The sequence below is a fragment of the Rana temporaria genome, chromosome 4, assembly GCF_905171775.1.
Source record: "Rana temporaria chromosome 4, aRanTem1.1, whole genome shotgun sequence".
Taxonomy (NCBI): Eukaryota; Metazoa; Chordata; class Amphibia; order Anura; family Ranidae; genus Rana; species Rana temporaria.
In genome coordinates this window covers 96,133,827-96,161,763 of record NC_053492.1, presented here as the reverse complement: position 1 = coordinate 96,161,763, position 27,937 = coordinate 96,133,827, and the positions used below count along the sequence as shown (strand labels likewise).

The 27,937-nt window shown below is 45.7% G+C and overlaps 1 protein-coding gene across 1 annotated transcript in view; it reads left to right on the top strand.

The window, feature by feature from the left end:
- TRAPPC12 (trafficking protein particle complex subunit 12) overlaps positions 1–27,937 on the top strand; it is a 200,321-nt gene that overhangs the window by 131,676 nt on the left and 40,708 nt on the right. The window contains exon 8 of the mRNA XM_040348664.1: positions 9,066–9,139. Within this exon, the coding sequence (XP_040204598.1) occupies positions 9,066–9,139 (74 nt within the window). The remainder of the gene's footprint in view (positions 1–9,065; positions 9,140–27,937) is intronic.

Here is a 27,937-nt window from a genome sequence, read left to right as displayed (position 1 = left end):
AAGTCAACAATTCTTAATCGTAAGTCTTCTGAGAGCTCTTTTGTGCGAGGCATCATTCACATCAGGCAATGCTTGTTGTGAAATGCAAACCCAGAACTGGTGTGTGTTTTTTATAGGGCAGGGCAGCTCTAACCAACACCTCCAATCTCATCTCATTGATTGGACTCCAGTTGGCTGACACCTCACTCCAATTGGCTCTTGGAGAGGTCATTAGTCTGGGGGTTCACATACTTTTTCCACCTGCACTGTGAATATTTACATGGTGTGTTCAATAAAAACATGGTAACATTTTAATTATTTGTGTGTTATTAGTTTAAGCAGACTGTGATTGTCTATTGTGACTTAGATAAAGATCAGATCACATTTCATGACCAATTTGTGCAGAAATCCATATCATTCCAAAAGGGTTCACATACTTTTTCTTGCAGCTGTATAAATTGCTTGTATTCACTTTTTTTTAAAAAGATATAAAGTACAGTGTGCGTGTTTTAAAAAAATTGTAATGCTAAATACCTTCTTTGCCTGTGCTGCTGTGTGGTCATGTATCCTCTCTCCACTCTCCTTCCCGATCTAAGGAAGTAAGGTAGGAGGGGCTGAGATTCCCCTCTAACCAGGGGTCAAGTCCCGGGGAAAAAAGTGTGGGAACTCCCACCCAAGATCCACTCCCCCACCAAAAAAAAAAATGATACGCTCATATGCATAATTACTAAACCGAATGTTTTTTTTTAAGCAAGTTCTTTCTAAATCTCGCGATAACTCGCGGCAGACATCCGGAATGTCTCCTGGGAACAATGACAAAAGCTCCCAGGAGACATTGCGGCATCGAGGAAGTGACGGAATACCCGCACACTACCTGATGAATCCATATACAGGAAGCGGCCAGTAACATAAAGGATTACTAAGGTTCGCCTGCCCCTGACAGTGACTCGAGCTGGGCATCGCCGCTTAGTGAAGGGTTGGCTCGGGCGGCTCGGCTGCTCTAGTCCTGCAAAGGGAACTGCGTTCCTGCTGTGAAATAAGTGCAGGAACTCAGTTCCCACGCGTTCCCGCAGGACTAGAGCCCTGCCTCTAACGTATGCAAGCTAGCAAAGCTAGAACACGTGACCCACGTGGCAGAGTTGGGCAAAAGGTATTTTAGGATTATGATTAAAACAAAACGACTCGCACGCTCTACTTGATATGTTCCTAAAAAAGAGCGGATACAAGTAGACTTTTATTTTACGAAACACAAGGAAATAAATGCAGGAGGGGAGGGATGGAGAGGAGATCAGCTCAGAGCACAGACTACAGAAATGACGGGCAGGGAGGGGGAGATGCAGAGGAGAGAGCAGGATGACGGAGGGACGTAATCTGACCACGCTATCATGGACCAGCAGCCATAAGTGTGGTCAGATTACAGAGGGGAACACAGGAACAGGCAGGATCAAAGAGGTATTGTACGACATGTATTGTGGGGGAAATGACACTGCAAAAGCACTGTGCTGTATGTCATGCTTAAAAGGAATGGGAGCTTTTTTTATTTTTAGGGTTACAACCACTTTAAGGCTCTATATAATTATATGTTCACATAATTATACTAGCACTATAAATTTAAAGGTGACTGTGTTCCAATCTATTATTATTAATCTATTCCTGGGAAAACGTTTAAGTACAATTCCATCAAATGATTTTTGTTCAGATGAATAGGATTTTTATTTATTTTTTATGTCTGGGGTCTGCTCTAACCTCCTAGCTACCTAGTTTAATGACAAACCATATGTGTCTTATGTGGCTGCATTTGCAGGCTTAACGTACATCACCTCTTTAGGTTTGGCTATGCAAGGCTTTAGGTAGAGTATTTTCAGGCAGGCAGCGGTTAAGCCGCTGCCTGGGTTTTCACAGCAAGGTAGACAAGCAGAAATAGAGGAACAGCAAAGTGACAGCACTGCCTGGGAACATTTGATAAGAGCCACACTTGCAATTACTTGTAGACACCTGCACCTGGAATGTGCACGCTGCCCTGACTCTAGAAATAAGCTGGTGTCTAGACATAGCCGGTGGCTTTGTGACTTCTGACCGCTAAACGCATCGCTCACCAGAAATCTCGGGAGTAGGGCACATTGGCGGGTTATTTTCTCTTGAAGGGCACGTGTGCAGTAACTATGGGTTACCAGATTTCTTTTATCTTTTATCAACTGCCAGTTAGACAGTAAAACAATTGCATTTTTGCACATGATTAGTGTTTGTTTTATGACACCCATGTTAGTCAAAGCTCTTTGAAGTGTCAGTTTTTGTCACCCACGACTTTGCTTATGTTTGTGCTGCAACAAAGTGTTTGTTTCTAGCATTGATTGCAATTAGAACTTTTTTGATGGTAAAAGTTGCTGAACTGTATACTTCCAGGATGAATGGACCTTAACCACTATGCAGGTAAAGGACCTGGGCAGTTTTTGCGATTTTAACTGACAATTGCGCGGTCGTGCGATGTGGCTCTCAAACAAAATTGGCGTCCTTTTTTTCCCACAAATAGAGCTTTCTTTTGGTGGTGTTTGATCACCTCGGCGGTTTTTATTTTTTGGCTTATAAACAAAAATAGAGCGACAATTTAAAAAAAATACAATATTTTTTACTTTTTGCTATAATAAATATTCCCCAAAAATATATTAAAAAAAACATATTTTTTCCTCAGTTTAGGCCGATATGTATTCTTCTACATATTTTTGGTAAATTATAATCGCAATAAGCCTTTGATTGGTTTGCACAAAAGTTATAGCATTTTCAAAATAGGGGGTTTTATGGCATTTTTATTATTATTTATTTACTAGTAATGGCGGCGATCAGCTTTTTTTTTTTTTCTTTGTCACTGAGACTTTATGGCGTACACATCGGACACTTTTGACGCATTTTTGGGACCATTGTAATTTTCACGGCGAAAAGTGCTATAAAAATGCACCAATTATTGTGAAAATGACAATGGCAGTGAAGGGGTTAACCACTAGGGGGTTCTAAGGGGTTAAGTGTGGCCTAAGGGAGTGATTCTTATTGTAGGGGGCGTGGCTGTAGGTGTGACATCACTGATCATCATTCCCTATATCAGGGAACAGACGATCAGTGACCCTGCCACACAGAAGAACGGGGAAGGTGTGTTTACACACACCTCTCCCCGTTCTTAAGCTCCTGTGACCCGATCGCGGGACACCGCCGGTCGGGTCCGCGGATTACGCTGGCACGGTCACGGAGCTTCGGACCGGGTCGGCGCGCCACTCATTGCTGGGCTCTTAAAGGCGGCGTACCTGTGCCCAGCCGTGCCATTCTGCCGACGTATATCAGCGTTAGGCGGTCCTTAAGTGGTTAATATAGGATCCTGAATAATTAATAAATGCCATCTTATTTAACAGACATGATTAACATTGCCTTTAAAGAACATTAACTGAACAGCAGGTAAACCTCTACAATGTCTGGGGGGTAGCTGAAGTCCACCATTTTGTTCACTTTAATTTTGTTTTTGAGCTGCCACAAATAAGGTATGTTGTACAACAGTGGTTCTCATCCCCCCCTCTCCGTGGAGTCTGCATGCATGTGACAATGGGGCCGAGGCATAAGAGGGAACTGGTCTGTAGCACTGTATCTGGTCCCAGCAATGCGGTGAAGAGAGCTGTGGGTCCGAGCAGGAAGAAGAGGCCGTGAACACTGGGCCACGATCTGTCACCATCTTGGCAACCTTCTCATGCGGCCCCAGACCGTTGGCAAAGTAGGAGTCCAGGCCTCTCGAGCAGGATGTGACCGCTCTGGTTGGCTGTGAGGTGGCTCTCCGATGGCTGGCCATGCTGTAGCGGGTGTGCAGTGGCGAAGTCCCTCTGTTAACCACTTGCTTACTGGGAATATATACCTCCTTCCTGCCCAGGTGAAATTTCAGCTTTCAGCACTGTCACGCTTTGAATGACAATTGCGCGGTTGTGCCACGTGGCTCCCAAACAAAATTGGCGTCCTTTTTTCCCCACAAATATAGCTTTCTTTTGGTGGTATTTGATCACCTCTGCGGTTTTTATTTTTTGCGCTATAAACAAAAACAGAATGACAATTTTGAAAAAAAACACAATTTTTGCTATAATAAATATCCAATAAAAAAAAAAAAATAATAATTTTTCTCAGTTTAGTCCGATACGTATTCTTCTACATATTTTTGGTAAAAATAAAAATCGCAATAAGCGTATAGTGATTGGTTTGCGCAAACGTAGGGGATAGAATTATGACTTTTTTTATTATATTTTGTACTAGTAATGGCGGCAATCTGCGATTTTTGTCAGGACTGCGATATTGTGGCGGATACATCGGACACTTTTGACACATTTATGGGACCATTCACATTTATACAGCGAACAATGATATAAATATGCACTGATTACTGTATAAATGTGACTGGCAGGGAAGGGGTTAACACTAGGGGGCGAGGAAGGGGTATTCCCTAATTAGTGATTCTTACTGTGGGGGGAGGGGGGTGACTGGGAGAGGTGACCGATGGTTGTCCCTATGTACAAGGGACACACCATCAGTCTCCTCTCCCTGACAGGACTTGGAGCTCTGTGTTTACACACAGAGCTCCACATCCCTGTCTCCGTGACCGCCGATCGCGGGTGCATGGCGGAGATTGCGGCCGCCAGGCACGCGCCCCCCAGTGGCCTGGAGGCCGTATATAGACGGCCTCCCGGCAATTAAGAGCCACAATGGCCTCAGGCTCTAATCATGTTCTTCAAAAAAAAATTAATTGAAATCCATGTGTCTGGCGCCCTGCATGTAGATTATGAGACCTGCATGTAGATTATGAGACGGGGCATGCATTTTGTTTTGTTTTTTTAACCCTCACCTCTCCCCCCAGGCCATCTTTGCTGTATAAAAACACAAGCACATTCCTATCACACCTAAGCATAGCAGAAACTTGCAATCCCACTTTTTTTTTCACCAAACTTTTACCTGTAAATGCTCGTTACGCATAGGACAACCTATTCACTTGAATAGGTTGCCCTTCGTGGGACAAACACCCCAAAGTAGTTCAGGTATATTTTTGGTCATGGAGCATTGCATATTTTCAATGTGCGTTTTGGAATGTTTTTACTGCACCATTTTGTTGCGTGGGAAAACACGTGTCTGCTAACTCTAATTGAGGTGTCATTAATTAAAAAAAAATGAGTCTACCAACACATCTGCATGCTTCCAAATGCACAGCATCCCACACAGAAAATTCATTTTGGAAATGTGCTGTAAACGCTCATCGTGCTACGCGTTTTGGAAACGAGTAGCAAAGTGCAGGTTTTCTGTGCAGGTTTCCCAATGTTCAGAAATGCACAGATGTCAATGCAGTCTAGTTATTAATGACACCCCAGTGGCGGTTACCCCAATCATCGTTGGCAGACCTGCGACAAAAAACACACACTGAAAAAATGCCCAACGCTCCATGACCAAAGAGGTTCTTGATCTACTTTGGGTCGTTGGTCACGCGTAGGGTTTGACACATGTTTACGTGTTGAAACTTTTGTGGTAGCCTAAAATGTATTAAAAATTGCAACGTATGTTATGCTGCTCCACCTTCCTGTTTGATTCAGCATCTTCAGTCTTAGGAGCTATAAATGGTTATTTGTCTATTTACATGGGAAACTCTTCCAGTGCTTGAGAAGTTTTTTCTGGTGGGTCTCATGCACATAGCAGTGCAGAGAATCATGGCAATGGTGATGTGGTTATGTATGGCTTATTTTGCAGAGAATCTTGCATGTAGCCATTTTGGAAACATTAACATCTAAAGCTTAAAAATAATTTTTCTTTTTTTTTTTTATTTTTTTTTTATTCTCGATTTTTTTTTTATTTTTTTTTTTTACTGAGGGCCAGTTCACACCATAGAAATGCAGTCCGGATACTTTTCTGCAAGCGCGTTTTTGACTTATGTGCATTTTTGGTCCCTCCCTTTTTTTTCTTCTTCACATTAAATAAGGATCTGTGTGTTCCAGTGCGTTTTTGATGTGTTTTAGCACAGTTCAGCGCAGAACATAATGCAGCATGTTATTTTTTTTATTTTTTTACTGGAACGCACTGGTGTGAACTAGGCCATTAAAAAAAACATATAACCTACCACCCATGCATTTTTGATGCAGGAAAAAAAATGCACTGGACTTTATGTGGTGGGTACTGGCCCTGAAAGAGTTATGGATGCTGCCCATTGAAAATGAACGAGCGTGATCAAGTGACACCTTGCCCATTTAGTGACAGTGGCCTTACCAGCATTCCTTTAGCGCAGGGGACTCTAAACTTTTCAAACCGAGGGCCAGTTTATTGTTTTTCAGACTTTAGGAGGGCCAGATTGCGGCCTGCAGGGGCAGAAAATGTCCTGAGCCCAGCATCAGTGAGAATAAATATGGCCTCAAGGTTGGTGATCAGAAGAAGAAATGGTAGTGACCCTTATTAGTAAGAGGAATAGTATCCCATCATTGGTATCAGTGGAAGAAATAGTGCCCCATTGTTGGTGTCAGTGGGAGGAATAGTGCCCCAAGGGCCAGATAAAGGCTAGCAAAGGGCCACATCTGGCCCTCGGGCCACAGTTTGGAGACCCCTGCCTTAGCGCTCTGACACCGCCACTGACAATAGTCTGTGCTTCTGGAATTGAGGGGGAACATTTGACCTCCACCTATGTGCTCAGGTCTAGTAGCCAATCACTTAGGGTTGAGCACTGTCACAACTTTCCTTATGGGAAGACACTTTGGATTTCAGTGAAAGAGTGCTGGTAAGGTAATAATAACTTGAGCCTTGTACACACGATTAGATTACTGGACGAACAATCGCCTGTTTTTTTTGCATGCTAGTCTCGTATAGAAAATTAAGAGGTTGCTAAACTTACTAAACTTTTCGTACGACAGAATAAAAATTCAGAAGTGATGTAATGTGTTGTGTTGTATTGTATTTGTATTTTCAGAGGACAAATGTACACATTTAAAAAAAAAAAAATTCCGTGCTTGTCCCATCAAATAATTAAGTATGAATTGCCGTGATCGACTCTCGAAAGCTGTGTACGGTCGATCAGATTATCATACGATCGCTTTGAAAGCTGTATTTTTTTTCATACGGTTTTCTGATCGTGTGTACTAGGCTTTAGGGAGAGGGACATAAGATAATGAATCCAATGAAATAGTAAGACCGCTAGGCAACTAGCATTTTCAAACGGACAGATCAGCAGTGGCCACCTCCATTTTGTTTTTGGGTATTCAAACAAGGGTTTATTGATCATTGTTGGCATGGCACTGGCTTATACACCGATCAGCCATAACATTATGACCACCCACCTAATACTGATTATGGCCCCCGTTTGCTAAAACAGCCCTGAACCATTGAGGCATGGACTTCAAAGTAACATCCATATCAATCGCAGGACCCAAGGTTTCCCAGCAGAACATTGCCCAAAGCATCACACTGCCTCTGCCAAACTTGCCTTCTTATGCCACGTCCTGGTGCCATCTCTTCCCCAGGTAAGTGATGCACACACGCACCTGGCTATTCACTTGATGTAAAAGAAAACGTGATTCGCCAGGCCACCTTCTTCCATTGCTTCCATGGTCCCATTCTGATGTTCATTAGGGATAAGCTCTGATGTGTTGGCACACTCCACGTGCAGAGACCACCAGGGAGTCGGCACTGTGCTGCGCTAATCACAGGCAGTGAGACATTGTCCCAATGCGTGGCTGCAGAGATCGGGAAATGTCTCGCTGCCTGTGATTAACGCAGTGCTGACTTCCTGGCGGGCTCTGCACGTAGACTGTGCGAACACACCAGAGCTCATCCCTAATATACATGTGACCATTGTAGAAGCTTTTGGCTGTGGACATGGGTCACCATGGCCTTCACAGGCCCATACACAACAAACTGCAAAGCCTTGACCACATCAACTTCATGGACAACATGTTCACTTGCTGCCCAATATATCCCACCAATTTTCTTATGCCATTGTAACGAGGGATTCCCTTTACCTGTCATTGGTCATAATATTATGGCTAATCGGTGTATATGCACAATCAATGGGGGACAGTACCAAGGCAGGCAAAACATTTTTTTTTTTGTATTGGGGGTATTAAAAAAAGAAAAAAAATCGGTACTGATGTTTTGAGGTCATAAATGCTGAAGTTCTCACTCGACTACTCAAGAATCTCTATTATGTGGCTGTTTCTGTTCTAGAAGGAAATCCTATAGATAAAGAGAAAGGAGGTGTAAACTAAAAGCTTACCATTGTACACAGTATGTATTGCTATTATTGATGGAAATGCAATTTAAAAAAAACAATCTGCATTGAAATATTGAAAATAATTTCTTGTTCTAAGAGCTTGCAATCTAAGGATTGGGCAGAGCGCAGGGAATGTGTACGCAGATCGATGGACTTGCATGATGCTCTGTAATCTCATGCACCAGTTCACTGCTGGTCCCCTCAGCCCTGAGAAGATTAGTGAGCCTCTTTGATCTCGTAACATTGGCAGATGCTTAGCTCTATGTAGGCTGCCAGCTACAGAACAATAAGGGGATGTAGTTGAGCTCAGCGCTTTCTCCTGGGCTTCACGCTGCCAAAAGCTGACAACTATATGGCTCAGACGCCCCCATCTCTGTCTGCATTGGCATTACAATCATTCACAAATACCACCAGCACATCCTGTTTTCGCTCCTGCAATAATGATGAGCCTCTAATATCATCCGGTGCACGCATCCTATGTGCATGCTAATGCTTTTATGACACTGAATTGTTGTCATTGTAATTAGCATGTCTGCTAGGAAACTGGAAAGGTTGCTGGCTTTTCTGCATGGCTGCATTATTTATGCAGACTTCTAATCCATGAACTATGTGAGCTTGTCCCTTAGTGAACAGAAAAAAAAATATATATAGCATTTTTATTTTTTTGTCTTGACTTGCATCCTAGAGAGTATTAAAAATTCTAGCCTGAAAACCCAGCAGTGTTAACAAGGGGGATCTTTTAAATCAGAATTCATAGGAGCAGTGATTGATGGCTAGAAATAACCTCTAATTTATTTGTGCACATTCATACGCTGATCTTATTTTGCAGCCTCTGTTCAGCTGTGGAGGTCACGTCTGGGCCGGGTGATGTACTCCATGGCAAACTGTCTGCTAATGATGAAGGTACGTGGGCGGCAGCAAACTGCAGAGTTACCGTATATACAGGAGAAGAATGCCAAGCCAGCTTCTAATGCCGTCTGGCAGCATACGCCAGGAATACGCACAAAGGAAACTCTTTTCAGTTGGATATTCTCCTTCTATTTTGTATGATGCAACTTGTAGGACAAAGATTAAATGTGCTGTATTGTTTGTTGGTTATAGGAGCTACATGTTCATACCAGTTTCTTTACCTTTAATTATCAAGTAAAAGGATAGACATGAGGTGGTAGTCAAAAGATCTGAGTGTCGCACATAGGAGCGTGGTTGAACATGAATGTTTGATGTGCTGAGCCGGCTCCTATGGCGTTGACCTTCTCTCAGATGGAGTTGCAATCATTGGAGAAAATCTATTCTGGATGATCAGTTTAATCGGTTGACTAGAGGGTATCTGCAGATGTCACAAAATGCCCATATGATCATTCCGTGATGTAATTGGCTAAGTTGGTGGATAATCATCTCACGTCTTGTGTTATTTTCACACAAACAAATTAGACTCCAGGAATACAGGAAAGTATAAAATACACAAATGAATGCAGCTTGATATTAAAGGGGTTGTAAAGGTTTGTTTTTTATTTTCTAAATGGGTTCCTTTAAAGCGGATGTGCACTCAAAAAAAAATATTAAAAGCCAGCAGCTACAAATACTGCAGCTGCTGACTTTTAATATTAGGACACTTACCTGTCCTGGAGTCCAGCGGCGTCCGCAGGAGAGGACGAGCGATCGCTCGTCACTCTGCTGCTCCCCCCTCCATCCACGGTGAGGGAACCAGGAAGTGAAGCGCTCCGGCTTCACTGCCCGGTTCCCTACGGCGCATGCGCGAGTCGTGCTGCGCCCGCCCATTGGCTCACACGCTGTGTGCTGGGAGCCGAGTGTTCCCAGCACACAACGGGGGACAGACGGGAAGTCAGGAAAAACCCGTCTTTTGCCCGAGACGTGTGGCCGGAAGTGGGTGCAAATACCTGTCTTTAGACAGGTATCTGCACCCCCCTCCCCCCCTGAAAGGTGTCAAATGTGACACCGGAGGGGGGGAGGGTGCCGATCGGCGCGACTTCACTTTAGGGTGGAGATCCGCTTTAAGCTTGTGCATTGTTGGTTCACTTACCTTTTTCCTTCGGTTTCCCTTCTAAATGTTTTTATTCTTTGTTTTCTTTGTCTGAATTTCTCACTTCCTGTTCCTCCTCAGTAAGCTGTTCTGGCTGACTAACCACCGCTCGGATGATGGTGATGGTGGAGAGCTTACTGAGGAGAAACAGGAAGTGAGAAATTCAGACAAAGAAAAAAACATTTAGAAGGGAAATCAAAGGAAAGGGTAAGTAAACCAACAATGCGCTAGCTTAAAGGAACCTATTTAAAAAACAAACCTTTACAGCCCCTTTAATGCATCACCAGTAGTGCAAATTTAGAAATTTTACCTGGTAGCCTCATGTAGTCCCTGTACAGTAGAACTCAGATAGGAGAGGGCAAAGTAGCACAAGAAGCCAATCACTTGTGCTACAGTGATCATGTGCCAACAAGTGACAGAGATTGGCTACTGTTTCTCGTTCCACTGTCCAGTCACAGGGGTAGGAACAAGATCTGTAAGTGTTGCTTAAAGGTTGCAGCATGTAACATGTTCAGCACCTGGCCCCTTTCCCCCCATTTACCCCCCTCTTCTGACAGCAAGCCTGGGAATCTTCTCCCAGCACTCGCTGTCACAATTCAAAGAGAGCGTGGCCGAGCAAGGCTCCAACCGCATGGCCCTGTCATTGATGTTAAGTTTACACTTGTGCGGGAACCAGCTCCGTTTCCCGCATCGCTCCTCTCCCGCAGGCAGTTCACACTGCCTTTTGCGACCTGCTGCGGGTATTATTACATTGTTAATGACACCCCCAGATCGGATCGCATAGGCAAGAACACCCATGCGATCCCAGTCTAGTGCAGGTGAAAACAAGTCCCTGCACTTTTTTCTGTGCGAATCTAATGCAAGTTCAGCCATACGACTGTATGGCTGATCTTGCATCTCACATACATTGCATGTGATTGGCGCCGCATACGATGTCTGATTGCATTGGTGTGAACCTGGGCTGATTCACAGATCCCTGTGAATCAATGAACTACAAGTATCACTACCCTTTGCAGCTGACAGCTTGTAGTTCTCAATGAACTACCAGGGTGCTGATGAACACTCTAGGTCGTTCATTGAACTTCCTGTCATTCAGTAACTGCCTGCATTTATTTATTTTTTGCAATGGTGAACTTTTCCTTTAGCTGCAGCTGAGAACAATGTAGATCTGGCCTGTCAGGTTGGGCTGTGCTGTGGGATAGGGCTTAGTCATGTCAGACCTGAATGTAAAGAATTGCAAATCTGTTGGCTAGTTAAAAAGCTCCAATTTATGCATTTCCTCTTTGTGTTTAGCTGTTTCTTTCTGGAGTTCATTCTTAAAGTGTTTGTAAAGCTCTGCATTTTATTGTTTTAAAATAACAAACATGTTGATGTGTGTAAAACCCCTCGCTGTCGGGTCCATACGATGTACAGACCTGGCAGAGAAAGGGCTAAAAAAAAAAAAAAAAGGCTTTCAAAGCGAAGTTCATTCAAAGGCTAGTTTAGCTACTTGTATATGCATGACAGGAGTACCTTCAAGGATGCTATCTCCATTTATTGTTTACATTCTTGCTTATTCAGTATTTGTTCATTAGTTGAGTTTTTGATTTTTGGCCTGATGATTATTATTATTATTATTATTATTAGGGTTGTCCCGATACCACTTTTTTAGGACCGAGTACAAGTACCGATACTTTTTTTCATGTAGTCGCCGATACCGAATACCGATACTTTTTTTAAATGTCATGTGACAGTTTTCAAACCACAATACAGACTAAGGATATTTTCTTTAGAATTATGAAGAACTCTAACTCAAGACATTATAAAAGAATACAAATGAGTAAAAATGAATAAAAATGTTTTATTTGCTTGTCACGCAGTAGTAAAAAACTCAAAGAATTTTCATAGAACATGTTGATAAATACAAAAAAAGTATTCTATTTAGGTATCGGGAGCATTTGCGCGAGTACGAGTACTCCCGCAAATACTCGGTATCGGTCCCGATACCGATACTAGTATCGGTATCTGGACAACCCTAATTATTATTATACAGGATTTATATAGCACCAACAGTTTGCGCAGCGCTTTACAACATCAGGGAAGACGGTACAGTTACAATACAGTTCAATACAGGAGGGATCAGAGGGCCCTGCTTGTTAGAACTTTCAATCTAGAAGGGAGAGCCAAGTGGAACAAAGGGTAGTAGCTGTGGGGGATGATCAGATGCACAAAATTAAATATAGTTGTTAGGTGTGGGTAGGATAGGCTTCTCTGAAGAGGAAGGTTTTAAGGGATCCTCTAAAAGCTAATAGAGAAGGAGATAGAAGGACAGATTGGGGTAAGGAGTTCCATAGGCTTGGAGAGGCTCTGGAAGAGTCCTGAAAACGAGCAGGTGATGAGAGAGCTAGAGAGCATTAGGTCTTGAGAAGAGCAAAGATAACAATTAGGTTGGTATTTAGAGACTAGGTCAGTGATGTAGCTGGAGGCAGAGTTGTGGATGGCTTTGTAAGTCGTTGTTAGTATTTTGAATTTAATTTGTTGGGTGAGCGGAAGCCAGTGGAGGGATTGACCGAGAGGAGCAGCAGAGACAAAGCGGTTGGTAAGGTGGATGAGTCTGGCAGCAGCATTCATTATGGACTGAAGGGAGGATAGAGTATGCAGAGGTAAGCCAATGAGGAGGGAGTTGCAGTACTCGAGGCGAGAGATGACCAGGGAGTGAATTAAGAGCTTTGTTGTGTCATTGGTTAGAAAGGGGCGTATTTTGGAGATGTTGCGGAGGTTGAGGCGGCAAGATTTGGACAGTAATCATGCGTTTGCATATCCATCTGTTCTCTGATACCTTGGGAGAACTGCCATCTGTGGCGTAACTACAACCTTCAGGATCCCAGTGCAAGAAACCACGAAGGGCCCCCCTTGACCTCTGGCCCTTCCTTCTGAGCCTGGTCGGAAGTGCGACCTTTGTGACCCTGGTAGTTTGGCCACTGGTGTCCAGTCATGTGTTTTGTTTTTTTTTTGTGTTTTTTTTTAGGAACCCCATTGGGGTGCTTTGGTGAGCTATCAGGGGTCTAAACAGACCTCTCGTGTTTCACCGTTGAGACAAAGAAAGGAGATTTAAGGACACCACCCTCAATCGCCTTTCCTGCAGCTTCAGCTGCACACAATGAATGGATAGAAATATCTCTCGACAGAGCTTCCCCTTCATTCACAAAGTATAGCATAATAAACAGAGTTAGTGATCGTTATGGATCACTGACTCTATTCATTTAGACAAGGAAGGGGCTGGTAAATAAGACATTTACCAGCCTCTTTTCCACTCTCCATCCTAGCACACACACCGCAGCAGCCGGCGAGAGAGGGGAGGTGGAAACCCAGCAGAGCTGCAGGGGACGAGAGGGGGGGGGGGGCAGGAGAGAGCACAGGGGCAGCAGAAAGAAGCTGGATAGGAGGGACAGTGGGGAAGGATGCATTTAGAGGAACTGATCACTCCATTTTCCTCCTGCAGCGGCTGAATGCCCGCTTCTCCTCCTCATTCCCACAGGCATTCAGCGGCTGCAGGAGGAAAATGGAGCCTGGGGCCGGGTCACAATTGCGACCCCTGTAGGTATGCCCCTGCCTGCCGGTAACAGAAGTAAAGAGTCAGATATCTGTCGTTGTTTGACGTAGCCTTGGCACTGTATTTGTTTATCACATGGACTTGTATAGCGGCGGAAATTTATGCAGCGCTTTACATATATAGTATACATTCACATCAGTCCCTGACTTTATGGAGCTTTAAAGTCTAAGATCCTTAAAGAGTAAGTAAACCCTTTTTTTTTTTTTAAATACCTGAGATCGAAGCCCCCTAAGTCCGCCTCGGTCCCGTCAACCGGCCCAGCCATGTCCCCTGGAGCTTCTTCCTGTTTTCGCCGCTGAGATGACATCACTCCCGCGCATGCGGACGGGACGGGCAGATTCCAGCGCATGTGCGAAAACACGGTATTAACCCCGCTAATGCCATTCACAAAAACAGTGCGCCTGCGCCATGTGCGCCGTAGACAGCGGTGCCCGTTTTTGTGAAAATATCTCCTTAACCGTGTAGGTTAAGGTGATATTTTTTGCACCTACAGGTAAGCCTTAATCTAGGCTTACCTGTAGGTGCAAGTTGTAACAGTGGGTTTACAACCACTTTAAATATGTTGGGGGACTCCATATCCTGGTTGGGGGCTGTGGGGGCATCTGGGTCCGCTCTCTGTGGGGGGTGGTATGTCACTCGGAAGCCTCCGCTCGGCGTCTCTGCGGCCTTCTCGTCCACCTCAGCGTGCTTGGGCGCCATTTTCTTGTGGTTTTTTTTCCAGCATTGAAATTTCCCAGTGGTGGCCATTTTGTCGTCACCGCGCTGTGGCGCAGGTCTTCATTGCGGGTGGCCATTTTCTTGTAGCCTGTGACCTTTTCTCTGAGGTGCCCGGCGGCCATTTTGGAGTGGTTTTTCCTCTGTATGGCTTGGCCTCTGGTGCTGGATGGCTTCCTGTATGGCGCTGTATTTTCATTCAGTACCAACACATGCAAAAAAACTCAAGTAGTTATGACACCGTCTGGCGCTATTCTTGTTATCAAATTCATTAAAAAAAACAAAAACTTTATTTTGGTGATAAGGAAAGTAGAGGTAAAGAAGATTCCTTCCATGTAGGAGTAGATCGTTGATTGTGTAGAGCGTGTCATTTATCATTATGTCACTTCTTTGAGACAATTCAGCTTCTCTAATATAAGAATTCAAGGCATGGTATACTTTTCTTTCTCGTACATCACGGGACACAGAGCAGCATATTCATTACTATGTGGGTTATATGGAGTACCTTCAGGTGATGGACACTGGCAATCTCAAACAGGAAGTGCCCCTCCCTATATAACCCCCTCCCATAGGAGGAGTACCTCAGTTTTTTCGCCAGTGTCTTAGGTGTTGGTCATGGTTTAGCTTACCTCCACATCCTTGGGATTAAGGTGGGCTAACCGGTTCTGTCCAAAGGCCTCAGTGCTAAAGTGGTCAGCAACCGGACCCCAAACCATTGGGGTGTAGCCCATAATGCTTTCTGTTTAGAGAGCTGGACCCTGGGCCCAGAACTTAGAAACCTTTGGGGGCCTAATGTTTCTGTTGCCAGAGTGCTATATGGGCCCAGGACAGTGGATCCTTCATAGGAACCCAGGGCCTGAAGGTCTAGACGCCACCCACGGAGATGGGGGAAGATTGGACCTCTTGCTGTGCAAAAGTCCTGCGGCATGGAGCAGGTAAGTATTGGGGGAGCTTGCGGAACTTGGTTCTTAGCGGGTTCCCTACAGGGGGTGCACAGGGGGGACATGCCTGGGTATGCTCTGCATTGGCAAGGAATCACTATGTCTATGACAGAGACAGGATGATTCAAACTTTTTCCCCAGTAAGATGTGACCTCCCTGGTAAGTGTTGCTTAGCTGGGCTGCTGGCGCTAGGTGTGGGATCTCTGTGAGAGGGGAGCCTTTTTCCCATGCTAAAAAGGAGGTCTGTGACCTACCTAAAGGGCTTACCTGCCTGGGTGCCTGCGCTGCTCCGTCCTCCTCCATGTGTGATGGCCCCCGCCGACGGGCGCGCGCGTGCCCGAGATATAGACGATTTTCGCGCCGTTTTCGTGGTGGGGGCGCGTCCCTGTGGGCGGCGAATCACAAATAAAGGAAGGGGAGGCCCTTCCATTAGCTGCCAAGAGCTCAGTGTTATCCTGAGCTAGAAGAGAGGAGGACACAGAGCGGAGCACGCCGAGGACACCCGGTGGCGAAAGGAAGGATTGCAGTTTTTTTCTAAAGACTGTCAAACCTACAGATAGGTTTTCTTTTCCTTTTTCTCAGCAGTTGGCTATTGGCAATACTTAGTGGGAGACAGAGTGGTTTCTTTTCCTCTTCAAAAAAAAAAAAAAAAAGAAAAAGAGAAGAAGGGAAAGAACTGCTGATCTCCCTTCTCAGTTTGGGCGTTAGTCTCTATCGCTCCCAAACCGACAGATCCCCTTAGCTACGTCTGTGGCTGGGTGATAGCAGGTGTACCTCGGTATTGTACCATGCCTTCTGGGTCAGAGGGTACAAAGGTTGGGGATTCCCCCGCAAGATCCGAGGGCTCAGACACGGCTATGCCGCTGCTCTCCCCACAGGACATATCAGGGCACGCCTTGATGGGACCTGGGGGATCTGGTGCTGGGGCTGATCCAGGTCAGTCCAACCCCGGCTTTGTCACTGAGAGGGTTCTTGCTGTTTCTTTAGGTGAACTAGAGAAAAGAATGGCAAAAAGGATAGCTAAAGCTATATCGGGTAGAAAGCGGACTAGGTCTCCGTCACCCGAGCAAGAAGCCTCAGACACAGAGATCCTTTCCCTAGGGGAATTGGATAGACTTGACGCTTTGGACCAGGGTGGTTCAGAGATCGAGGATCTGGATACTGAGGGGTCTGGTTCAGCCTCCCAAGGGGAAAGTTTGTGGGTTCAGGCCTTAACGGACATGGTCCATGAGGCATTTAAGTTACCCATACCAGAACCTCAAGTATCGGCGGTTTCAGCTTTAGGCTCATTAAGAACGCCTCAAAGCAACGCAGTTTTCCCGATCCATCCTCTACTCGAGGAGGTCATGTTTCAGGATTGGATTAAGCCAGATAGTCTTTTTACCACCTAAAAAATTCTCTGTTTTATATCCTATGGAGGAGAAATTCTCCAAAAGGTGGGCGCCCCCGGCGGTGGACGCAGCCATCTCCTATGTGAACAAATCTTTAACTTGTCCGGTGGAAAACGTACAGGTGTTTAAGGATCCGGTTGATAAACGCTTGGAAACATTACTGAAAGCCTCCTTTACTTCAGCAGGGGCGATAGTTCAGCCCGCTGTGGCTGCTATTGGAATTACCCAAGCATTATCAGATAAGACTAAGCAAATGCTTAAACTTATCCCTGCCCAGCAGGCAGAGGAATTTTCGGATATACCGAGGGCTATACGCTTTACGGTGGATGCTATCAAGGACTCCATCCAGCAGGCATCACGTTTATCCTTATTTCTAATCCATATGAGAAGGCTCTTATGGTTTAAGAGTTGGGAGGCTGAGCCCCCATGCAAAAAACTCCTGGTAGGGTTTCCCTTCCATGGAGGACGACTCTTCGGAGAAGATCTGGATAGATATATTCAGACTATATCAAGCGGCAAAAGCACTCTCTTGCCAGTCAAGAAAAAAGCCCGAGGGCCCGCGTTTAAGCGCCAGCCCTCCCCGGGACAGGGGCCCTCTAATACCAGACAGTATCGACGGCCTCCTGCAAGATCAGGCTTTAACAATAAGCCACAAGGCCAAGTCACTGGGGGCAAGAAGCAGTGGTACCACAAGCCTGCGAAGCCAGCCCCCAAGTTGGCCTTATGAAGGGGCGCCCCCACCCACGATGGTGGGGGGAAGGCTACGTCTCTTTGCAGAAGTTTGGGAAGCCAGCATTCCCGACTGCTGGGTACGGTGTTCCGTGGCCACGGGCTACAAACTAGAATTTTCAAAATTCCCTCCTCCTCATTACCAGGAGTCAAGAGTACCAGGCGACCCTGTGAAGAGAGCCGCATTGATGGCGGCATTGAATCATCTACTATGCCAGAAGGTGATAGTAGAAGTACCAGTCCGGGAACAGGGATTGGGGTTCTACTCCAACCTGTTTATTATCCCAAAGCCCAACGGCGATGTCAGGCCAATCTTGGACTTAAAGGGAATAAATGCGTACCTAAAGGTCCGCTCATTCCGGATGGAAACTATTCGGTCAGCTGTCGCCGTGCTCCAGAAGGACGACTTCATGGCGTCCATAGACATAAAGGATGCTTACCTTCATGTGCCAATTTTTCAGCCACATCAAGTATTTCTACGCTTCGCGGTGGCTCAGCGTCATTTCCAATTTGTGGCGCTCCCCTTCGGGTTGGCTACGGCCCCCCGGGTATTCACGAAGGTCCTAGCCCCAATCCTAGCCAATCTAAGGACCCAAGGGGTCACGGTCCTGGCTTACCTGGACGACCTTTTGGTCGTAGACCACTCGTCTCCTGGCCTGGAACGAGCAGTGGCCCTCACAGTTCAGTACCTCGAGAGGTTCGGCTGGGTCCTAAATCGAGACAAGTCAGCATTCCTGCCCACAAGGCAGCTGGAATATCTCGGCATGAGATTGGATACAGAACAACAAAAGGTGTTCCTACCCCTATTAAAGGTCAAGGCCATCAAAGAGCTAATACAAATAGTTCTAAGAAAGAAAAGGCCAACTGTTCGCCTATGTATGCGACTACTAGGCAAGATGGTGGCCACATTCGAGGCGGTTCCGTACGCTCAGAGCCACACTCGCATCCTGCAGGCAGCCATCCTGTCAGCATGGAGCAAGAGGCCTCAGGCCTTAGAGATTCCTTTGCCACTCTCACCAAGAGTCCGGCAAAGTCTATCTTGGTGGTTAAACCCTCAGAATCTCCTGAAGGGAAAGACGTTCAGTCCTGTGACCTGGAAAATAGTAACCACAGACGCCAGCCTGATTGGCTGGGGAGCAATTTTGGATGGTTGCACTTTTGGATGGATGGCAGCGGCAGAGAAGCAGTTGCCCATCAATATCTTGGAGCTCAGAGCTGCTCGACTAGCCCTCAGGGCTTGGACGTCCAAACTGCAGGGGTTCCCGGTGAGAATACAATCGGACAATGCCACGGCGGTGGCATACATAAATCACCAAGGGGGAACCAAGAGTCAAGCCGCTCAGAGAGAAGTGAGCTTGATTTTCTTGTGGGCAGAAGCCCATGTGCCCTGCATATCGGCTATATTCATTCCCGGAGTGGACAACCTACAGGCGGACTTCTTAAGTCGCCAGACTCTGTTGCCGGGGGAGTGGTCTCTGCATCCACAGGTCTTTCAGACACTCTGCCAGAAATGGGGAGTGCCGGACGTGGATATCATGGCATCGAGACTGAACAAGAAGCTAGACAGGTTCATGTCCCGCACAAGGGATCCCAGGGCCTGCGGAACCGATGCGTTAGTTTGCCCTTGGCATCAGTTCAAACTTCTTTATGCATTTCCCCCGCTCCAGTTACTACCCCGCCTGCTGCGCAGGATCAGGGTGGAGCACATACCAGTTATCCTGGTAGCTCTAGCATGGCCCAGAAGGGCATGGTATTCACTAATCCTAAAGATGGTAGTGGGAGACCCTTGGACTCTTCCTCTACGGCCAGACCTGCTATCGCAAGGTCCGATCCTCCACCCTGCCTTACGGCATCTAAATTTGACGGCCTGGAAGCTGAATCCCTGATTCTCAGGGGTAGAGGTCTGTCTCAGAGAGTAATCTCTACCCTAATCAGAGCCAGGAAACCGGTCTCTAGGGTGATTTATTACAGGGTCTGGAAGGCCTATGTAGGCTGGTGTGAGTCCAAGCGATGGCTTTCTCGGAAGTTTACCATCGATAGAGTATTAAGTTTTCTCCAGCTAGGAGTGGATAGAGGACTGGCATTAAGCACAATCAAAGGACAGATTTCAGCTTTGTCAGTATGGTTTCAGCGGCCGCTGGCCACCCACTCGCTGGTTAAGACCTTCATGCAGGCGGTCTTACGTATTAATCCTCCAGTTAAATCCCCGCATTTGTCCGTGGGATTTAAATCTTGTTCTGTCAAGTTTACAGAAACAACCTTTTGAGCCGTTGGCTGAAATTCCTTTGGTTTTACTGACAAGGAAGTTAGTATTTTTGGTCGCCATGGTTTCCGCCAGAAGAGTATCGGAACTGGCAGCCTTATCCTGTAAGGAACCATATCTTATTTTACATAAGGACAAGGTCGTTCTCCCCCCTCATCCTTCCTTCCTACCGAAGGTTATATCCAGTTTTCATCTAAACCAGGATTTGGTATTACCATCCTTCTTCCCTAAACCTACTTCCAGAAAGGAAGGGTTGCTGCATACCTTGGATATTGTCAGGGCCATGAAGGCCTATCTTAAGGCTACAGAGAAGATCCGGAAAACAGATGTGTTGTTCATTTTACCGGATGGGCCCAAGAAGGGGCAGGCAGCTGCAAAATCCACCATCTCAAGGTGGATTAAACAGTTAATCACTCAAGCCTACGGCTTGAAGGGGTTGCCTCCTCCGTTATCATTAAAGGCTCATTCTACTAGGGCCATGGGCGCCTCCTGGGCAGCACACCACCAGATCTCTATGGCTCAAGTTTGCAAGGCGGCAACCTGGTCTTCTGTCCACACGTTTACAAAATTCTACCAGTTGGACGTAAGAAGGAATACTGATACAGCCTTTGGGCAGGCAGTGCTGCAGGCTGCAGTTTGAGACCCTCGATTTCCGGGGGCTCCCTTTTGAGTAAAATTTAAAATTATTTTTTCTCAACTAAGTTGGATTTATTATGATTTGAGTATATCTCTAAATTAAATCCTTTTGTCTTGGGAAGATGTTCTCCCTCCCCTCATTGTAAGCATTGCTTTGGGACATCCCACATAGTAATGAATATGCTGCTCTGTGTCCCGTGATGTACGAGAAAGAAAAAGGGATTTTTAATACAGCTTACCTGTAAAATCCTTTTCTTGGAGTACATCACGGGACACAGAGCTCCCACCCCTCTTATGGGGACCATTTTGGGAGGCATACTGCTTGCTACAAAACTGAGGTACTCCTCCTATGGGAGGGGGTTATATAGGGAGGGGCACTTCCTGTTTGAGATTGCCAGTGTCCATCACCTGAAGGTACTCCATATAACCCACATAGTAATGAATATGCTGCTCTGTGTCCCGTGATGTACTCCAAGAAAAGGATTTTACAGGTAAGCTGTATTAAAAATCCCTTTTTTACGTAGTTCCATTGGACAACCTTGAACCAATGTAACTGCGTACATATTTTACCATACCTGGCTGATGACCCTGGAAGTTGGAAATCACTGACATAGACACTGCTTTTCCAGTGATCTCCACTTGCTTCTGGATCCTGTGCCGAATGGCCAACCTGCTGTATTGTACAAGCACCATTCACAGAATGCTTTGCATTTTCTGAATAAATTCAAAGCTTTACTCTCTCTATATCTATATCTATATCTATATCTATATCTATATCTATATCTATATATATATATATATATATATATATATATGGGGGAGAGGGAGGGGGGAGAGAGAGAGATATCTGCCTGTAAAACTCTTCACAGGATAGATGTGCACAACAGTTCTGTCAGTTGTGACAAATTCATATCCACTTTACTGGCGTGTACATGAATCTGCCGCAAGTTCAGTCATTTGTCGCACTACCGATTTCTAATGAGTATCTAGAACACTCTTAATTGCAGGGAATAAGTTGTGTAAAAATTCACTTCAGTTATCCAATCTTGTGAAAAATGTATTTCTGTTTACCCGTATTTATCGGCGTATAACACGCACCTTCATTTTAAGAGGGAAGTTTCAGGAAAAATGTTTTTTTAAATCAAGAACTTTGAAGCAAAATAAGGGTCAGTGCCCATCAATGCAGCTTGATTAATGCCCATCTGCAGCCTCCCCATTGCCATGAATGCAGCCTGATCAATGGCCATCTCAGGGAGGGGGGCGGGACGAGCGCCATCAGATTACATACAACGAGAATCTCCTGTTTACTCAGCGGCCTCTTTATTACAAAGTCCCATCTCCTGGACCGGCTTCTATGATAGACAGGAGACTGGACTTCCTATTACAGAAGCTGCAGAGTAAACAGAAGATTCTCGCTGTATGTAATCTGATGGCGCTCGCCCCCCTCCCCGTTCTCTCTGAGGCAGCCCAAATTGCAGTATCAGCGCATAACACGCGCACACTGTTTGCAACCGATTTGCAGGGTGACAAAGTGAGTGTTATACGCCAATAAATACAGTACTTCTTTCAGCTGCACAGGATTGGGTATTCACAGTGAACAAGAATTTTATTTTCACATGAATTGATATTCAAACAATTTATTGTCTTAAAGCGGGGGTTCACCCTATCGACGAAAAAACAATTTTTTTTTTTTTTTTTTACCATAAAATCAGGCATTGTAGCGCGAGCTACAGTATGCCTGTCCCGAATTTTTTACCCCCGTACTCACCTTGTTCTCGTAGATTGAAGATACCGGGGAATGGGCGTGCCTATGGAGACGGAGGATGATTGACGGCCGGCTCTGGCGCGTCACGCTTCTCCGGAAATAGCCGAAATAGGCTTGGTCTTCACGACGCGTGCGCATAGCCTGTGCGCAGGCGCCGTGAAGAGCCGAGACCTACTCCGGCTGTCTTCGGGGAGAGTGACGTGCCAGGGCCGGCCGTCAATCATCCTCCCTCTCCATAGGCACGCCCATTCCCCGCGGGAGCCGAAAAATACGATCTCCGATTACAAGGTGAGTCCGGGGTTAAAAAAATCGGGACAGGCATACTGTAGCTCGCGCTACAATGCCTGTCTCGATGGTAAAATGTGTCGGGGGGGGGGGGGGTGAACTACCGCTTTAAGATTCCCAGCTACTTTGCTAAATCAGCCTTGTCTCATACAAATCGGCTTTTGCTGCAGCGTCTGCAGCTTTTCTTTTATTTACGTAAAAACCTTTATCCCAAAAGGAAAAACTGTTGCTATAACTTTTTATAAAGTGTTAGCTGGAGTTTGGCTGCAATTTTTTTTTGTGTATTTAAATCTACTAGTCCACCTAAGGCCCCTTTACACGACCGGTTCACAAAGATCCGCCTGTTCGTTTTTCAGGCAGATCAGAGCAGGCCATCCATTGACTTTTATGGGCAGGCGGATGTCAGCGGTGATGTGTTCCGCCTACATCCGATCCGACAAGATGCGCTTAAAACAGTCTGATGGCGATACGCTGGCCATCTGTCCAGCGGATTGGAAGAAGACGGACAGGCTGTCTGTTTTCGTCCGATCTTCCCATAGAGGAGAGCGGGGCTCTGACAGGTCCATCCCTGCACTGTGAGCAGAGACAGACCTGTCATCCGCGTGCTCAGCAGGGATCAACCGAGTGATTCCCCACTGAGCTAGCCGAGTCCGCTGAGCGGATCTGCCCCATGTGAAAGGAGCCTTACACTATCCACTTCCAGACCAGGTCTTTTCTGGCACTTTTTGTTTGCAATCAGTATTTTTTTTGCTAGAAAATTCCTTTTTTTTTAAAGCAGAGGCCCTAGAGCAGTGGTTCTCAACCTTTCTAGTGCCATGACCCCTTGATAACATTTCCCAAGTTGTGGGGACCACTAATAGTAAAAAAAAAAAATACGTAGTTTGTCAGCACCCAAGACAAGACAAGTAATTTGCGCCCCCTAACCCACGGACATTTAGCGCTCTGAGTTGAGTCCCTTCCACTCGTACAGTATTAAAACCCCTTATGATAAATTTTAGGATGTACCACTCTTACTTTGTTCTCCTTACATTTCCCCTTTATCTCTCTCTATCCTAAATGTCTTGTATTTTTTTTTCCCCATCCCTCTCTGGCCATCTTTCTCTTATTCTTTCTCTCCCTTTTTCTTTGTTCCTCCCCCTCTTTTCCTCTCCCTTCCATGTATTCTCTATTTTTATTTTTATTTTTTTTATCCTACTCCTTGGTGGGGGAAATAGGACAAGTGGCAGTGCTGGCGGGCAGTTGGGATGAGTGGCAGTGCTGGGGGGAGTTCTGATCAGCCAACTTCGGTGCTCTTGATCAAGGTCATCTGCTGATCTGAGAACTGTAGTGGGGACTTTTAATGGCAACTCTAATCACAGGTAGTGTTACTCACTGTGTCTCCGGCTTCACTGTGTCTCTGGCTTTGTGGTGTCTCGTAGCAGTAACACCTATGCCAAAATCAGGAGCTAGGGTCATCTACATCCCCTCCCACTTCACATTTCTCACCAGTCAGCTGACCTCTAGTCTCTGCCCCCAGTCATGTCATGAACTGAATGGGTGGCTGCGAAAAGGCTGCGTGGGAGGCCATGGGCTTCAGGGAACAGCCCAGCTGCGCAGCCACAAAAAGACTGGGAGAGCGTTGTGGGCTTCGGGAACAGACCAGGATTCGGTGACCCCTGGCAAATCATCATTCGACCCCAGAGGGGGTCCCGACCCCAGGTTGAGAACCACTGCCCTAGAGAATAAATTGGTGGGTGTTTACATGTTTTGGTCGCACGATATTTGCACAGCGTTTTTTTTAAAGCATTTCTTGGGCAAAAATACACTTTTGAATTTTAATGCAAATCAACACCATGCATAACCCGGTTTTCTGTAAAAATATATAAGGCAATGTTACATTGTGTAAATAGATACCAAACATGTCACACTTAAAAATTGCGAATGCCTGTGCAACTGCAAACAGTATGTGTTAAAAACAGGGGGTTTGTCCGCACGCGTTTGCAAGCGCATGCGTGAGCCACAGAGCCACTCCAAGGCACCCTGTAATCTGTGGTCCTAACACTAAACAATGAGTGTCCCCTACAGTGGAGGCACATGCATTCTAATGGATAGATGAGGGCAGGTGGACTGAAGGGGAACCACCCCTCCTTAAAGGTACAGGAGCACACCAAACACCCAGCATATAGCACAATGGCTGCATAGGTGCTGGTGTACTGCTGGACCAATATAAACACCACAGGTGTCCACCGCCCCCATCTATTGCTGGCAATCGCAGTAAGTGGCATTGGAAGGCTAAAACAGATAACAACAAAACCTGGGGAATGCCCAGGAAAAAAACAGGCCTCCTTACTGACCAGCCTGCAGAACAACCCAAGGGTTAACTATGCATCTAGCCAGTGTTTTGATATACACTGTGCTGTTTTTACTACAGAACGGCAATCTGCCTTGTTTATATAGACAGATCGTGGTTTAGTTTTCTTTCCTGACGATTGGCGGGTGCCGGAGGACATCGAGAACCCGTCACCCGCAGATCAGCTTCTGCTGTAAATATTCACAGCAGAAGCGGCACGCGTGCATAGGCCTCCTGCTGGCAGAAATGCCATATCATGCGTATGTATACGTGATCTGGCGCACAGCTGCCACCCCGTAGCAGTAAAACTGCTATAGGGTCATCGGTGACACTGCTACCCAAAAAAAAAAAACACAAAAAAATTAAGTATCTTGCATTTAAAGATCATTAATACTGAGCTCTCTGGTGGCTGCCAAGCCCTACCTTTTTGTTCTGTTGAAAAATCTTCTGCATCCAACACAGTTATGGATGGGTCACATGCCTGGTGCCCTCTGATCACTGTGGTTCTATCTACCAGCCCCAACAGTGTCAAATGCCTGGTGCACGCTGTGGTTCTATCCATCAGCCCTTACATTGTCAGATGCCTTTTGCCCACTGAGTGCTGTGGTTCTATCCATTGGTCCCTATGTTGTCCGATGCCTGATGTCCTCTGAGCACTGTGGTTCTATCCATTGGTCCCTATGTTGTCAGATGCCTGGTGTCCTCTGAGCGCTGTGGTTCTATCCACCAGCCCATACATTGTCAGATGCCTGGTGCCCACTGAGCGCTGTGGTTCTATCCATTGGTCCCTATGTTGTCAGATGCCTGGTGCCCACTGAGCGCTTTGGTTCTATCCACCAGCCCCTACATTGTCAGATGCCTGGTGCCCACTGAGCGCTGTGGTTCTATCCATTGGTTCCTATGTTGTCAGATGCCTGGTGCCCTCTGAGCAATGTGGTTCTATCCACCAGCCCCTGTGTTGTCATATGCCTGGTGCCCTCTGAGCACTGTGGTTCTATCCACCAGCCCCTGTGTTGTCATATGCCTGGTGCCCTGCAGAGCTCTGTGGTTCCATCCACCATCTCTTAGGTTACTACGATGTTTTATAGCAAACGTGGGGCCCAGGGGATGAAACCACAGAGCGCAGACAACCAGGCATCCAATCCGCAAGTGTATCAGAAGCAGAAGTTTCTTCTGTGGCTATAGCTTTTCAACCGAACATAAGACTCACCCGCTACCGCAGGGCTCAGTATTAATGATCTTATATAATGGTCTGCTTGCTTTATTTTTTTTTATTTGTTTACATCGTGTTGCTTCAGATCAAAGCAAACCATGATCATATCTCTTATACATTTTTCTGCACTATATTCTGAGCACTAGTGTAATAAACTGCATGTAGACAGCATGGTGCCTGCCATCAACGCCCATTGAACAGAAAACCAAAAGCACACCAGTTAACAGGCTCATTATATGATGCATTTCCTATAGCTGAAATTATTGTTGTTCCACTTAATTTGTGTTTGTCATCTAACATAGCAGAGGAAGAACCTGCTATAGTGAGATAGTCAAGGTATGTTTATTTAAAAATGTTTACTAGCAAGTTTAGGGCTGTGATTTTTTTTTTTTTTTTTTTTTTTTGTCTATCTAGGCAAATATAGGATCGAAGTAAGATTGCTCATATCTTAAGCTGTACCATGTATTGCCATCTAGAGGTCACTTGTAGTATTCCATGCTTGCGGTGTAGTTATTTCACGATGTTATAAATTATCACCGAACAGAAAGGTGCTCATTAATTGCATCAATGTAAGAAGTGCTTGACTGCACCACAAAAGCTGATTGAATACATGCAGGTAATCTATAATGATTTCTTTGTAGAATGAACAGACCTTTAGCATGCTGTATTGTTAGAATTTTCACTAAAATAGTACCTATACCTCAACCACAGTGATGGGAAGGTCCTTGTGTGACATCCCACGTATACACAGACAAGCAATCACTGGCCATCATGCGCCTAGTAATAGTTGATATGTTGTTGGGTAGATGAGTAGGAAATACAGATATTACTCATGCTCCTTTTTTATGCATCTTTTGCTCCCTTTTTGAAGCATAATGTTCTGCTAGGAGCAGGGCTGTCTTTAATATTGATTGGACCCTGGGCAAATGTTCTCTTGGATAACCCCTATCCCCCCCCCCCCCCAATCTTAGAGATTAGAAAATAGCCAGTAGACTCAAAATCAGTTTTCTGCAGCAGATCACACAGCTATTGCAATTGGATGCCAGAGGTTACAGCCTATCATTACAGCTAACTTACTGGTTACTGCACATTATTACTGCTCACTGATTAGTTGCTATAGATTACAGCACATCATTACCACTCACTGATTGGTTGCTTGAGGTTACTGTACCTCATTACCACTCACTGATTGGTTGCTAGAGGTTACTGGACATCATTACTGCTAACTGAGCAGTGGAGCAATTCCAAGTATTTAAGCAAGTAAGCATATTAATACACCTACTACAGGAGAGGATGAGAGACTGCAGACACACTAGAGGAGACAGCCAGAGACTGCGGACACATACTACAGGAGATGGTCCTAGACTACGCATGTACTACAGGAGATGGTCCTAGACTGCGCATGTACTACAGGAGATGGTCCTAGACTGCGCATGTACTACAGGAGATGGTCCTAGACTGCGCATGTACTACAGGAGATGGTCCTAGACTGCGCACGTACTACAGGAGATGGTCCTAGACTGCGCACGTACTACAGGAGATGGTCCTAGACTGCGCACGTACTACAGGAGATGGTCCTAGACTGCGCACGTACTACAGGAGATGGTCCTAGACTGCGCACGTACTACAGGAGACGGTCAGAGACTGCGCACGTACTACAGGAGACGGTCAGAGACTGCGCACGTACTACAGGAGACGGTCAGAGACTGTGCACATACTACAGGAAATAGTCAGAGACCTTTCAGCAATGCACAGATTTACAGCTGAACAACAGTTTAGGGTTTAGGATAGTAGTCACGCAG